At 49.4% G+C, this 13,538-nt stretch overlaps 2 protein-coding genes across 2 annotated transcripts in view; one reads left to right on the top strand and one right to left on the bottom strand.

The window, feature by feature from the left end:
• Positions 1 to 13,538, top strand: part of TRIP10 (thyroid hormone receptor interactor 10) — a 550,254-nt gene that overhangs the window by 469,106 nt on the left and 67,610 nt on the right. The window lies entirely within an intron of this gene.
• Positions 6,305 to 13,538, bottom strand: part of C3 (complement C3) — a 42,299-nt gene continuing 35,065 nt past the window's right edge. Inside the window, exons 30-41 of the mRNA XM_050770015.1 lie at positions 13,213 to 13,371; positions 13,001 to 13,060; positions 12,786 to 12,876; positions 12,614 to 12,665; positions 10,706 to 10,793; positions 10,505 to 10,594; positions 8,492 to 8,597; positions 7,864 to 7,953; positions 7,581 to 7,664; positions 6,841 to 6,924; positions 6,620 to 6,755; positions 6,305 to 6,493 (exon numbers count right to left, since the gene is read on the bottom strand). Of these exons, the coding sequence (XP_050625972.1) occupies positions 6,352 to 6,493; positions 6,620 to 6,755; positions 6,841 to 6,924; positions 7,581 to 7,664; positions 7,864 to 7,953; positions 8,492 to 8,597; positions 10,505 to 10,594; positions 10,706 to 10,793; positions 12,614 to 12,665; positions 12,786 to 12,876; positions 13,001 to 13,060; positions 13,213 to 13,371 (1,182 nt within the window). The 3' untranslated portion in view covers positions 6,305 to 6,351. The remainder of the gene's footprint in view (positions 6,494 to 6,619; positions 6,756 to 6,840; positions 6,925 to 7,580; positions 7,665 to 7,863; positions 7,954 to 8,491; positions 8,598 to 10,504; positions 10,595 to 10,705; positions 10,794 to 12,613; positions 12,666 to 12,785; positions 12,877 to 13,000; positions 13,061 to 13,212; positions 13,372 to 13,538) is intronic.

Here is a 13,538-nt window from a genome sequence, read left to right as displayed (position 1 = left end):
TTTTAGTAGACACGGGGTTTCACCGTGTTCGCCAGGATGGTCTCGATCTCCTGACCTCGTGATCTGCCCGCCTCGGCCTCCCACAGTGCTAGGATTACAGGTGTGAGCCACTAAGCCCAGCCTCTTTCTTTGTTTTTTTTTTGTTTGTTTGTTTTGAGGTAGAGTCTCGCTCTGTCACCCAGGCTGGAGTGCAGTGGTGCCATTTTGGCTCACTGCAACCTCTGTCTCCTGGATTCAAGCAATTTTCCTGCCTCAGCCTCCTGAGTAGCTGGGATTACAGGCACCCACCACCATGCACGGCTAATTTTTATATTATATGTTGGCCATTATATATGTTGTAACATATATGTGGTATATATATTGGCCAGACTGGTCTCGAACTCCTGACCTCAAGTGATCTGCCCACATCAGCCTCCCAAAGCGCTAGAATTACAGGCATGAGCCACTGCACCTGGCTCCTGTCTTGCTTCGTAAGTATCTTTGTAATATCCTGGATTTTACCTCTCGGCTCTGAAAGCCGAAAACACTTATCTGGCCCTTTATAGATACAGTTTGCTGCCAGCTTGCCCCTGACCTTAGGCTAAGACACCAAGTGACCTTCACTGGGGCCTCTGAGCTTGGGCCCTTGTGCTTTTGCTCACTCTGCCCCAGGCAGACGTCCTGGGTCTTTGCACTTCCTCTTCCTGCTGCTGGGGACTGTCTTCCCTAGATCTCCAAAGCCAGCTCCCCCTGGTCATCTGTGTCTTGACTCAAGAAACTTCTCCTCACAGGAGCCCTCCCTGTATTGGTCAGATGTCTCCTGAGAGACAGAACCGATAGAAGATAGACAGAGATAGAGATGGAAATCTATAGGCTGGGTGTGTTGGCTCACGCCTGTAATCCCAGCACTTCCGGGGCTGAGGCATGTGGATCGCCTGAGGTCGGGAGTTCGAGACCAGCCTGGCCAATATGGGGAAACTCCGTCTCTATCAAAAATACAAAAAAAAAAAAAAAAATTAGCTGACTGTGGTGGCACCCTCCTGTAATCCCAGCTACTCGGGAGGCTGAGGCAGGAGAATCACTTGAACCCGGTAGGCAGAAGTTGCAATGAACTGAGATTGTGCCACTGCACTCCAGACTGAGCAGTGGCATGAGACTCTGTCTCAAAAAAAAAAAAAAAGAAAAAGAGATCTGTAGAGACAGAGAGAGATACAGAGTCAGAGAAGAGACAGACACGGAAAGCTAGAGAGACAGGGACACAGAGATATAAAGACAGACGGAGAAAAAGAGAGAGACAGAGAGAAGTATAGAGTCAGAGAGAGAGTGTGTGTGACACATTTATTTTAAGAAATTAGCCCACACAATCATGGGAGTTGGCAAGTCTGAAGTCCACAGGACAAGCCAGTTAGGCTGGAGGCTCAGGGCTCGGGTAAGAGGTGGCACTGTAGTCTTAAAGCCTAAAGGCTGGAAATTCAGGCAGAATTTCTAAGTTGCAACCTTGAGGCAGAATTCCTTCTTCAGGAAACTGCGGTGTATACTCCTCAGACCTGCAACTGATCAGGTGTAACCCACTCACAATACCTAGGCTTATCTCCTGTCCTGAAAGTCAACTGTGGTTGTTGATGTGGTCTGAAAAATACCTTTCTAGCCAGGTGTTGCGGCTCACACCTGTAATCCCAGCACTTAGGGAGGCAGAGGTGGGAGGATTGCTTGACCCCAGTAGTATAATACCTGCCTGGGCAATATGGTGAGACCCTGTTCTCAACAAAAAGGAAAAAAAAAAAAAAAGACCAAAAAAATAAAGAAATATAAAATACCTTTCTAGCAACATTTAGACTAGTGTTTTACCAAACAACTGGTCACATAGCCTGGCTATGTTATCACATACGTTAGCCCTCAGGCCACTCAATCTAAGAGATCTTCTTAACTGCTGGACCCGTCCCGTGGGTGAACTTTCCTTTTTGGACATCCTCACCATCCAAAATCCATTCCACACTGTCTTCTTTTTTGGGGAGCAGGTGCAGGGGATGGAGTCTCGCTTTGTTGTCCAGGCTGGAGTGCAGTGATGCCATCTCAGCTCCCTGCAACCTCCACCTCCCGGGTTCACGTGATTCTCCTGCCTCAGCCTCCCGAGTAGTTGGGATTACAGGTGCCTGTATTTTTAGTACAGAGGAGGTTTCACCATGTTGGCCAGGCTGGTCTCGAACTCTTGACCTCAAATCATCTGCTCACCTCGGCCTCCCAAAGTGCTGAGCTTACAGGTGTGAGCCACCACGCCCGGCCCCATGCTGCCTTCAAGGGTCCTTTCCTGCTTCCCCTTTTAGAATGTAAGATTCACAAGATCCTATCTGCACCCTTCACAGCCTCAAGTGATAAGTTTTAGTCCAAAAGAAAAGCAAACACAAACAAAAGCCCCAAACACCCCTATATGTTGAAGAAACGAATCAAATGAATCCCAAACAGGAGAAAGCAGGAGTGAAGGCCGGGCACAGTGGCTCACGCCCGTAACCCCAGCACTTTGGGAGGCCAAGGAGGGTGGATGACTTGAGGTCAGCAGTTTGAGACCAGCCTGGCAACATGGCGAAACCCTATCTCTACTAAAAATACAAAAAAAATTAGCTGGGCATGGTGGCACACACCTGTAATCTCAGCTACTTGGGAGGCTGAGGCAGGAGAATTGCTTGAACCTCGAGGCGGAGGTTGCAGGGAGCCGAGACCGTGCCACTGCACTGTAGCCTGGGGGACAGAGCAAGACTCCTCTCAAATTCAAAAAAAAAAAAAAAAAAAGAAAGGAGGAATGAATAAGAAAAGAATAAAGAAATGGGAAGAAGGATGTGAAGTAGAGTGGTGGTCTTGGCAGATGTCAGCCGGGATACCCACTGAGTTGCAGGAGGCTTTGGCATTTGGGAGCTTGAGGGTGTAGTGCAGGCTATGCATCTATTTCCCCCATGCCCCTGGAGTTGTGGGGTGTCTGAGGGAAAGAGGCTCTGGAGGCATGACTTTCAGTCTCAGTGGGTGTTTCTTGATGACTTGGTGCAGAGCTGGGAGGCTGCATCCCACTCTCCATACACACACCCTCCCAGTCCCCAGGGGACCAGAGGTGCAGTGAGAGGAGGTGCTCGGGGCCCCGGTCCCCTCTAGCAACAGTGTCCCCGCTCCCCACACTCAAGGCTGCTGCTCCCCACGCAGTGCTTGTGATGCTGTGACCACAGAGCCCCCACACTCCCTCCCTAACTGCTGACTCATGTCTTCCCCTCCCTGGGGCTCCAGCCGGAAACGCTGCCCTGCCCGCCAGCCCCCTACTGCCCCCTCTCGGGTGCAGTCACCAGACATGGCTCACCCCAAAGCATTGACTCCTGGCTCAGGCCCATCTAGAAATGGGGTCTGGGAGAGTGAGGTGAGGCTGGAGGAGGGCAGAAGGGATGCAAATGAGGACAGGTGAGGATGCAGGTGAGAGGGCAGAGCAGGACTGCAGGCCGATGGGTCTGGCGAATCTACAAGGATAGATGCCGGGGGAGGTGCATTGCAGAAATGAAACCAATTCTGCAAAATCGTAACTGAGGAAATTATGACGGTGAAAGAAATCAGACCTAACCGACTCCGTCTTACTTCTAAGCTTCGACTGTCCTTGTTCATTCCCGGGCATAGGCCGAACTAACTTTGGGAAGGAATTTAGTTCATGGTTTGGCTCTGAAACAAAATTGATAACAGCCCTTTCCCGAAAAGACTCCCTTTTTGCCTGGGGACCGGTCTGCCTTTGCAGGACTAACAAATTAGCTACAAGATTAGAAATTAACAGTTTAGGGGTCATGTGTCCTCTGGCTCCAAGAGTCTGAACCTCCCCACATTGCTCCTGGGGATAACATCACTATTGCAAAACCTAAGTTCAGTGCTGGCGATATTTTGCAGACCCTGAACTCAATGGATCAGCCGACAGCACCCAGACCAGAAATGTGACCCCTCCAGTTCTGTAATCCCACCCAGGAACGGAAGACAAAAAACCTCACCTCGACCCCCTGTGATTCCAACCTCCATCTCACCAATCAACACGCCTCACTTCCCAAACCCCTACCTGCCAAACTATTATTATTATTATTATTTTGAGATGAAGTCTCGCTCTGTCACCCAGGCTGGAGTGAGTGCAGTGGCGCGATCTCAGCTCACTGCAACCTCCACCTCCCGGGTTCAAGCGATTCTTCTGCCTCAGCCTCCTGAGTAGCTGGGATTACAGGTGTGCACCACCACGCCTGGCTAATTTTTGTATTTTCAGTAGAGACGGGGTTTCATCATGTTGGCCAGGCTGGTCTCGAACTGTTGACCTCAGGTGATCCACCTGCCTCAGCCTCCCAAAGTGTGCGGATTACAGGCGTGAGCCACTGCATCTGGCCCACCAAACTATCTGTAAAAACTCTGATCCCCAAATATTCGGGGAGACTGATTTGAGTAATAACAAAACTCCGGTCTCCTACACAGCTGGCTCTGCGTGAATTACTCTTTCTCCACTGCAACCCCCGTCTGATAAATCAGTTCTGTCTAGGCAGGGGGCAAGGTGAACCCATTGGGCAATGACAGTAAGAAGGCAGGTAAATCTGCAGGTGAGAATGCTGGCAAGAACACAAGAAAATACCTAAAAAAGCGTGCAGGTGAGGACCCAGATGAAGATACAGAGAAAATACGCTCGCCGGAGAGGATGTAGGGGGAAAAAGGTGAAAATATAGGTAAGAGTGCTATGAAGGTAAAGATACAGGTAAGCTTACAGATTGAGATGTAGGTGTTGGGGCCAGGGGAGGATGCCAGGAAAAAAAAAAAAAAAAAAGCAAAAACAACCCTGGTGGGGCGCCGTGGCTCACACCTGTAATCCCAGCACTTTGGGAGGCTGAGGTGGGCAGATCACCTGAGGTCAGGAGTTTGAGACCAGTCTGGCCGACATGGTGAAACCCCATCTCTCATAAAAATACAAAAATGAGGCCGGGCGCGGTGGCTCAAGCCTGTAATCCCAGCACTTTGGGAGGCCGAGACGGGCGGATCACGAGGTCAGGAGATCGAGACCATCCTGGCTAACACCGTGAAACCCCGTCTCTACTAAAAAATACAAAAAAACTAGCCGGACGAGGTGGCGGGCGCCTGTAGTCCCAGCTACTTGGGAGGCTGAGGCAGGAGAATGGCATGAACCCGGGAGGCGGAGCTTGCAGTGAGCTGAGATCCGGCCACTGCACTCCAGCCTGGGCGACAGAGCAAGACTCTGTCTCAAAAAAAAAAAAAAAAAACAAAAAAAAAATACAAAAATGAGCCAGGCATGGCGGCGTGGGCCTGTAACCAAAGCTATTTGGGAGGCTGAGGCAGGAGAATCGCTTGAACCCAGGAGGCGCGGTCACAGTGAGCTGAGATCGCACCATTGCACTCACCCTGGGCGACAAGAGTGAAACTCCATCGCAGAAAAGAAAAAAACCCCACAGAAACAACAACAAAAACCCATACGTGGATACAGCTGAGGGTGCAGAGGAGCGAGCAGGTAAAGATTCAGATGAAAATATTGGTAACATTGGGAGCGGGGAGAACGTTAGGAAAAAGACCTAATGCATCCTGGACTTAGTAACTAGGTAATGGGGGGCTGGGTGTGGTGGCTCACGCCTGTAATCCCAGCACTTTGGGAGGCCGAGGCAGGCGGATCACTTGAGATCAGGAGTTCAAGACCAGCCTGGCCAATATAGTGAAATCTCTACCAAAAATACAAAAATTAGCCAGGCAAGGTGGCAGGTGCCTGTAATCCCAGCTACTCAGGAGGCTGAGGCAGGAGAATCACTTGAACCTGGGAGGTGAAGGTTGAAGTGAGCCAAGGTCGTGTCACTGCACTCCAGCCTGGGCGACAGAGCAAGACTCTGCCTCAAAACACACAAACACACACAAACACAAAACCTAGATTAGGGGTTGATAGGTGCAGGAAAGCGGCATGGCACACTTTACCTATGTAACAAATCTGCACATCCTGCACATGTACCCTGGAACTTAAAATAGTAATAATAATAAAAGAAAAAAATATATTGGTAAGATTATCAGGTGAGGATGCCGGTAAGCGAAGAGGTGAGAACTCAGGCGAAGAGGTTGTGAGCTGCCGGTGAATGTGCAGCTGAAATGGAGGTGAGGTGCAGGTGCATGCTATGTGCAGGTGAGGCAGGTCCGTGGTGCTTGGATAAAGAAGTCAGGTGAACGCCCGGGGAAAACGCAGTGGGAACAGGTGAGGTTTCAGGCAGGATGCAGCTGAGCTGCAGGTGAGGCGGCTGGGGATTTCAGCCTCTTGCTCTCTGGCAAAGAACTCCAGACAACGTGAAATATAACTGAAGCTTTATTGGGAGTGGGGGAATGGGGGTGTGGTCAGTTGGGGCACCCAAAGACAACCATGTTCTCAGTGAAGGTGCCGAGGTCCTGGCATTGTTTCTGGTTCTCTTCATCTTGGCATTCGTCCTCCTCGGGCCAGTGCTCCACCCAGGTGTCCTTCCCGATGATGTAGCTGAGACTGGAGGCAGGAATGGCAGGTCAGGAAGGGGCGTGGTGTGGGCGTGATGCATGGGGGCGTGGCCATTGTGTGGGCGTGGCATGGGCGGGGCAGTCGGACGGTCGCACGCGCAGGGTGAGTACTCACTTGGGTTTCTCTCCCCAGAAATCGGAGGAGAGACCCCACATGAGGTAGTGTTTCCTCTCCTCCAGCTTCAGGGCTTCCCTGCACTTGATGGGGCTGATGAACGTGCGCTGTTGTCCAACCTGCACCTCATCCGAGCCTGGAGTGGAGGGGAGAGGGAAGAAGCTGAGCCGTGGGGAGGAAGCCAGGGAGAAAGCCGCGGGAGGCAGCGTGCTGAACCTGACCTGACTTGATGATCTGCTCAATGGCCATGATGTACTCGTCAAAGTCATTGGACAGCTGGGCCTTGACCAGTCGGGTCTTGTACACTGTGGGGGAGAGGCGAACAGGGTGGGTGGTGGGCTGGGCTGACCATGAGGGGCACCCTGGTTTGCAGGTGCACCCGGGCATGTGGCTCTCTCCCCCAAGGGAAAGTTGTAGAATCACAGCCAGTCACACTATGGCCCACCCCTCATTACACACACAACCATAGAGGGTCACATGTCACCATCCACACACAGTTGTGCTCATAGATATGCACAGAGGTCACAGCCACCTACAAAGTATAACAGTAACATACTATTCATACTATGCAATGACAGCGACTCATGTGCACAAAATATCGCAGCCTCATGGCCACAGGCATAACCATGTACACAATCATAGCCACCGAAAACTATGGTCATCTACAGAACTTCAGGACCTCACACTCGCTGCCATCCACAACCACAGCCTCACACAACCATGGCCACACACGCAATGATGCACACAACCACATCCACCTTTCCTTACATAGGCATACCCGGGCCACTCACAGCCATGGTTCCCCACACAATCACGGCCCCTCACAATACCTGCTCACACACACAACACAGTCACCCACGCCCACAGCCTGAAGCCACACCATGACAACCACACCTACCACCCACCACACAGTTGGACACACACAGCCAAACACACATGACCCCGCCCATCACCCACTCACCATAGTCCACTCCTGGCTCACAGGCCTTGTCCAGCCGTTCTTCCAGGGTGACTTTGTCATCCAACTTTTGTATGAAGCAATTCTCTGCAAGGTGGGGGTGGAGACAGGGTCTAAGTCCCACTCCTTATCTGGGGCCTGCTGCCCATGGGTGTGGCCAACCCTGGAAGCCTACCCCTCTTGGTATCCCCTGGGTATGACTTTGGGGGTCCCTGGTCATGGGATGGACGACCTGGGGAAGTGTATCTTGCTCAGTCGCACCTGTTCCCGGCTCCAGGGAACTCACCCTCAGCACAGCGGCACAGCTCATCACGACAGAGCTTGTTCAGCTTTCCATCCTCCTTTTCCGGGTGGTAGAACCGGGTACAGCTTTCCGCTGCAGGCAGATGTGACGCGAAGATGAGAGGATAAGGGTCTCCCTCCCAAGACCATGCCTGGGAGGCCCAGATCCCCAGTTCTCAGTCTTCAGACCTGGAGATGCTAGGTCTTCAACCCCTCAGATCCCTTGGATCCCGAGACCCCCTCTACTTTCTGATCTTTGGGATTCTCAGACCCTTGAGCCTCTTAGACTCTCAACTCACAGAAGGCTGGGACCCTTGAACCCCAAATTCATAGTTTCCTGGGACACTCAGACCTCCAACCCTCATACTCCTGGAATCCTTAGACCCTTATTTTGCAACTCACATATTCCCAGGACCCTGAGACTCCTGAACCCATCAGACCTCCAACTCTCAGATCCCTAGAACCAACTCATAGATTCTTGGGACCCTCAGACCCCTGGGACCTCCAGACTACTAATCTTCAAATCCCTGGACTCCTTAGACCTTCATTCTCAGATCCCCACAATTCATATATACCTGGGACTCTCAGGCCCCTGGAAGCATCAGACCCCAGGCCCTAGTTTGGCTGCTCACCCAGGTTGTAATAGGCGTAGACCTTGACTGCACCAGGCTGGATAAGCTCTACATTAAAATATTGGTGAACTTTGAAAGCTATACAGTCATCCTCAGAGTGTGAGACCTGAGGGGGAAGGAGGAGCTTGGTCAGTGGGGTGATGTGGAAGGGAGTCCAGCATTGGGTCTTGGGAACTGAGGCAGTGGTGGAGAAATTGAAGGATAGAGGAGGAAGTGGCGAAGATGAATGAACAATTCAGCAAATCCATTTACTCTTCTTCCTACACTCACAGCGAGACTACGTTTCTCAGCTCCTCTTTCAATTAGGTGTGGCCAGGTGGCTGAACTCTGGCCAACAAATTGCTATCTATACCCATAAAAACAACCCGTACACAATCTTATTTTCATCTAGAATGAAGGAATCCTGCAGAGAACTACAAAGGATCCGAAGCATTGCAGAGTAACAGGATGGAAGGTGCTTGGATCCCTGAGTGACTGCATGAAGCAGAGGGACCCTTCCTTACCTCCCACGCCAACTGGACTTCACATGAGTGAGAAATACAAGTCTGTTGTGTTAAGACCCCATATTCTTAGTGGTTTTGTTTTAGTAGCTATCATTACCTAAGCTGACTAAAATGGGATTGAGGGGCCCTGTGGGTATCAGGAGTTAGCAGGGAGGACATGGGGATAGGAGAATGGGAAGAAATAGAGAAGGGAGAGGAGAAAGCCCAAATCATGGTTGAGATGAAAGAGTAAGAGAATGCCAGATGGAGAGAAAATAACAGAAGACAGGACAGGTGTGGTGGCTCATGTCTGGAATCCCAGCCTTTTGGGAGGCTGAGGCAGGAAGATCGCTTGAGGCCAGTAGTTTGAGACCAACTTGAGCAACATATCAAGAACCCCATCTTTACAAAAAATAAAACAATCAGCTGGGTACTTACACAGAATATTTATGAAGAAACAAGAACAAAAATTCAGCTGGGACCAGGCACCAGGGGCTTATGCCTGTAATCTCAGCACTTTGGGAGGCGGAGGTGGGAGGATCACTTGAGCTCAGGAGTTTAAGACCAGCCTGGGCAGTATAGTGGGACCCCATATCTACAAACTTTTTTTTTTTTTTTAAATTCACCAAGCATGGTGGCATGCACCTGTAATCCCAGCTACTCAGGAGGCAGAGGCAGGAGGATCATGTAAGCCTGGGAGATCAAAATTGCAGTAAAAAAAAAAAAAAAAGAAGCTGGGTACAAGAGCATAATATTTATTTTAAAAAAATTAGCTGGGTGCAGTGTCGCAGGCCTGCAATCCCAGCAACTCAGGGGGCTGAGGCAGGAGGATCCCTTGAGCCCAGGAATTTGACTTTGCAGTGAGCCAGTATCAAGACACTGCACTCCAGCCTGGGTGACAGAGTGAGACCCTGTCTCTTGAAAGAAAGAAAACAACAGAAGAGAGAAATAGATGCAAAAAAAGAAACAAAGGTCAGGAGTGGGCAAGGGAACAAGGCAAGACCTTTCTGTCTACAAAGCACTAAAAAAAAAAAATATATATCCGAAGGGGCTCTTTTTCATTGGTTAAGACTCTGCTGTGAAACCCCGTCTCTACTAAAAAATACAAAAAAAAAAAAACTAGCCGGGCGAGGTGGCAGGCGCCTGTAGTCCCAGCTACTCGGGAGGCTGAGGCAGGAGAATGGCGTAAACCCGGGAGGCGGAGCTTGCAGTGAGCTGAGATCTGGCCACCACACTCCAGCCTGGGCGACAGAGTGAGACTCCGTCTCCAAAAAAAAAAAAAAAAAAAAAGACTCTGCTAAGAAGCTGGAGGAGGTCAATGGTCAGAAGATGAGATGTTTATAGAAGATGCTGGGTTGACCCCCTTATTTTACAAGCTCCTTCCCCTGTCACCCAGCAACACAGACCTTGTCTCCTCTAGCCTAGGGCTCGTGTGACCCAGAGACAAAAGCTGAAAGGAAAAGAAAAGACCAGCCAGATAGAGGTCAAGGTGTCCATGGAAACCTCCCAGGGAAGGATGATGCAGTCTTACCTTGTCCAGGTAGATGATGAGGGTGTTCCTATCGGAGAAGGCTTTGTCCAGCTCATACTTGGAGATGTATCTGTCAACGCCGTTTGCCAGCTGGGGAAAGGTGGAGCCTGTGAAAAATCCCTCCTGGATCCCTCTCTACCTGCAGCCTCTTCCATACCCCAGGCTCCTTTCCACTTATCCCAGCTCCTGAGCCCTTCATACCTGCTTGAGGTCATCTGTGTCTGGAACGAAGCCAGTCATCATGGATATGTCCAGTATAGACATAGTGGCATCCTGGTCTCCCCGGTACCTGGATAGTGCAGAAAGAAGGGCATTGGGTTCCAAGATAGGGTCAGCCCCAACGGTCTGTTCCTGGACAAGGAGGTCTGGTCAGGCACTGAGACCTCCGATTCCCCCACAATAGCACAGAGGGGCATTACAGTTTTTAGGAAACGTTTCCCCAAAGGAAATAAAAAGTAAGGTAATGTAATGGTCAAGGTGATTGATTAAGAGCTCAGACTCTGAACCCAACTGCAGGGATTCAAATTCCAGCTCTAAATAACATTGGATGCATGATTTGACCCCCTCCATGCTTCAGCTCTAGAAAACAAAGGCAAGAATACAGGCGGCCCTCACTTTGCATGATTCAGTTTAATAACACTAGTAGCCCGGTGACATGGTTCACTTTCGGTACCTTGGTATATTGATCATGAGTAGTTGCATATGGTATAAACTCTGTTGCTAACTCTTCAGTCTAGAAATCACTACGTAAATAAAAGATGAGCATCATAATTGAGGGCCAATTACTGTCACTCCTTTCAAAGTCCATCAGTGATTGGTCACTGAGCTTCTGCTCTTCAATTTATGTACAGACAGCAAACTGTGTAGTTGTGTTGCCTCCCTGTCTCCAGGTGGCTAACTCCCATGAGATTTTACAACAATGTATCACCAAAAGAGGGAACTGGCCAACAAAGATAAAAATGCAGCAAAGAAATGAAAAGTGATAATGCCAGAAGTGAACTTCAAAGAAGGCATAAGTGGAGTTATCGAAGAATAGCAGACTGTGGGGATGTTGACCCTGCTGCCATTTGAGAGATAGGTGGCGTAGAGGAACTCAGTGAAGGCAAATGTATTAGCATAAATAAGGAAGGTCATGGGGACAAAAAGGATGAAGATGTCCCAGAGGAAGTTTCGTTATAGAATAAAAAGTCACTTTAAGGGAACTCTTGGAGGAATTTTGTGACATGGAAAGCTCGAAGGATAAAATATTGGAAGCTGATCCAAACTTAGAAAGGAGCAAGACAATGTACTAAGGCATAGAAAAGATGTTTACTCCATGTTGTAAATTATACAAAGAGAAGAAAGCAAGCATTTTTTGAACTAAAGCACTCTCTGCAAGTGTCATACAAAAAAAAAAATACACCTTGCATCTCAATGTTCTGATGTTTTAAATTACAGTGTAGTCAAATACTCATCTTACTATGTCTTTCATTTTCCTGTATCTTTATAACTGGCAGTATGATAATTTTAAATGTTATAATAGAAACATTTAGGCTGGGCATAGTGGCTCATGCCTGTAATCCCAAAACCTTGGGAGGCCAAGGCAGAGGAATGCTCAAGGTCAGGAGTTCAAGACCAGCCTGGGCAACACAGTGAGGCCCCACCTCTAGAAAGAATAAAAAATAAAAATTAGCCAGGTTTCATGGCACACGCCTGTAGTCCCAGCTACTTGAGTGGCTGAGGCGGGAGGATCGCTTGAGCCAGGGAGTTTGAGGTTACAGTGATCTATGATTGTGCCACTGCACTCCAGCCTGGCTGACAGAGCAAGACCCTATCTCTCTCAAAAGAAAACAAGAAAACTTTAAAGGTCATGGAATGATAGTGTACTTTTCTCCATTGATTGCTGCTAAGATGCTTTGCCAGTCTCAACTTACATGGTCATTGCTGTGGTCTCACATTGACACGCAAAGCAAGGACTGTCCGTGTTCTCTACCTTATGGTGGATACATAGAACAGTATCAGATACACAGTGTACTTGGAAAGTATTGAATATCATGGATATTATTTGCAAGAATTCTTGCTAGAGATAGCGGGATGGCCAAGATGAACCCCGGTGACCTAGCTTCTTACCTGGTACAGATCTCAAGGATCATAGTGTTCTTGGCATCCTGAGGCCTCTTTTCTGGAAACACAGAAGAGAGAAAGATGGGAGAGGGTATACCTGTGTGTTGATTCAGGAGGGGGGAAGAAATTAGAAGAGGGGTAGGAGGAAGGTGACAGATAAGGCCTTGATTCCTTTTACCTGTTTCCGGTGCTGGTTTTATGGTGACCTTGAGGTCGAATTTATTACAGGTGAGTTGACCTTTGGCCTTAGCATGGTACATTGTCACTACCTGGTAAGATGGGAGAGGAGACACAGTGTCATCCCACAGGACTAGGACTACTGAGGACAAGAGGAGATGGTCCCTCTGGGGCAGAGGGGCATGGGCCAGGCAGGTGTGGGTTTCTGTTCCTTACCGACAAGGTGCCTTGGCCTTTTCCTTCAGCTGTGACTGTGAAACCCTCATTTTCCTTGGTCTGCAGAGTGAAAAGAGAGAAGACAGCATGTTGGGAATTAAGCCTTCTACTGCCTGTGATGGTCACCTCTCCTCCCTCTTGCTTCCCAGTAAATCCTGGTTGGTGTAGAGGGCGACAGCAAGAGTGAGGAGGGCTTGGCTGGGTGACTGTACCTCTTCTGATCGCAGGAGGCTGGCAGATTCCCAGTGGATACGGTGGGTGATCTTGGAGCTGCGACTGGGCAGTTGGAGGGACACATCCAGGTTCAGTTCCTTGTGGTCAGGGACATCCTTTTGGTATTGAGCCAAGGCTTGGAACACCATGAAGGTGGCCTAGAACCCACGAGAGAGAAAGATGGTGATCTGGGAGCCTGGGAAAGTGGCTAGAATCCAGTGGGGGATAAAGAGGTTCAAATCAGAGCTGGGACATCAAAAAGTTGCCTAGAACCTACTAGCGAGTGCAGGAGTAATAATTGGAGGTTATTGAACTCTGAGGACAT

The sequence above is a fragment of the Macaca thibetana genome, chromosome 19 (genome assembly GCF_024542745.1).
Source record: "Macaca thibetana thibetana isolate TM-01 chromosome 19, ASM2454274v1, whole genome shotgun sequence".
NCBI classification, from domain to species: Eukaryota; Metazoa; Chordata; class Mammalia; order Primates; family Cercopithecidae; genus Macaca; species Macaca thibetana.
Note: the sequence above shows the minus strand (reverse complement) of the source record. Positions and strands in the feature narration are given on the sequence as shown.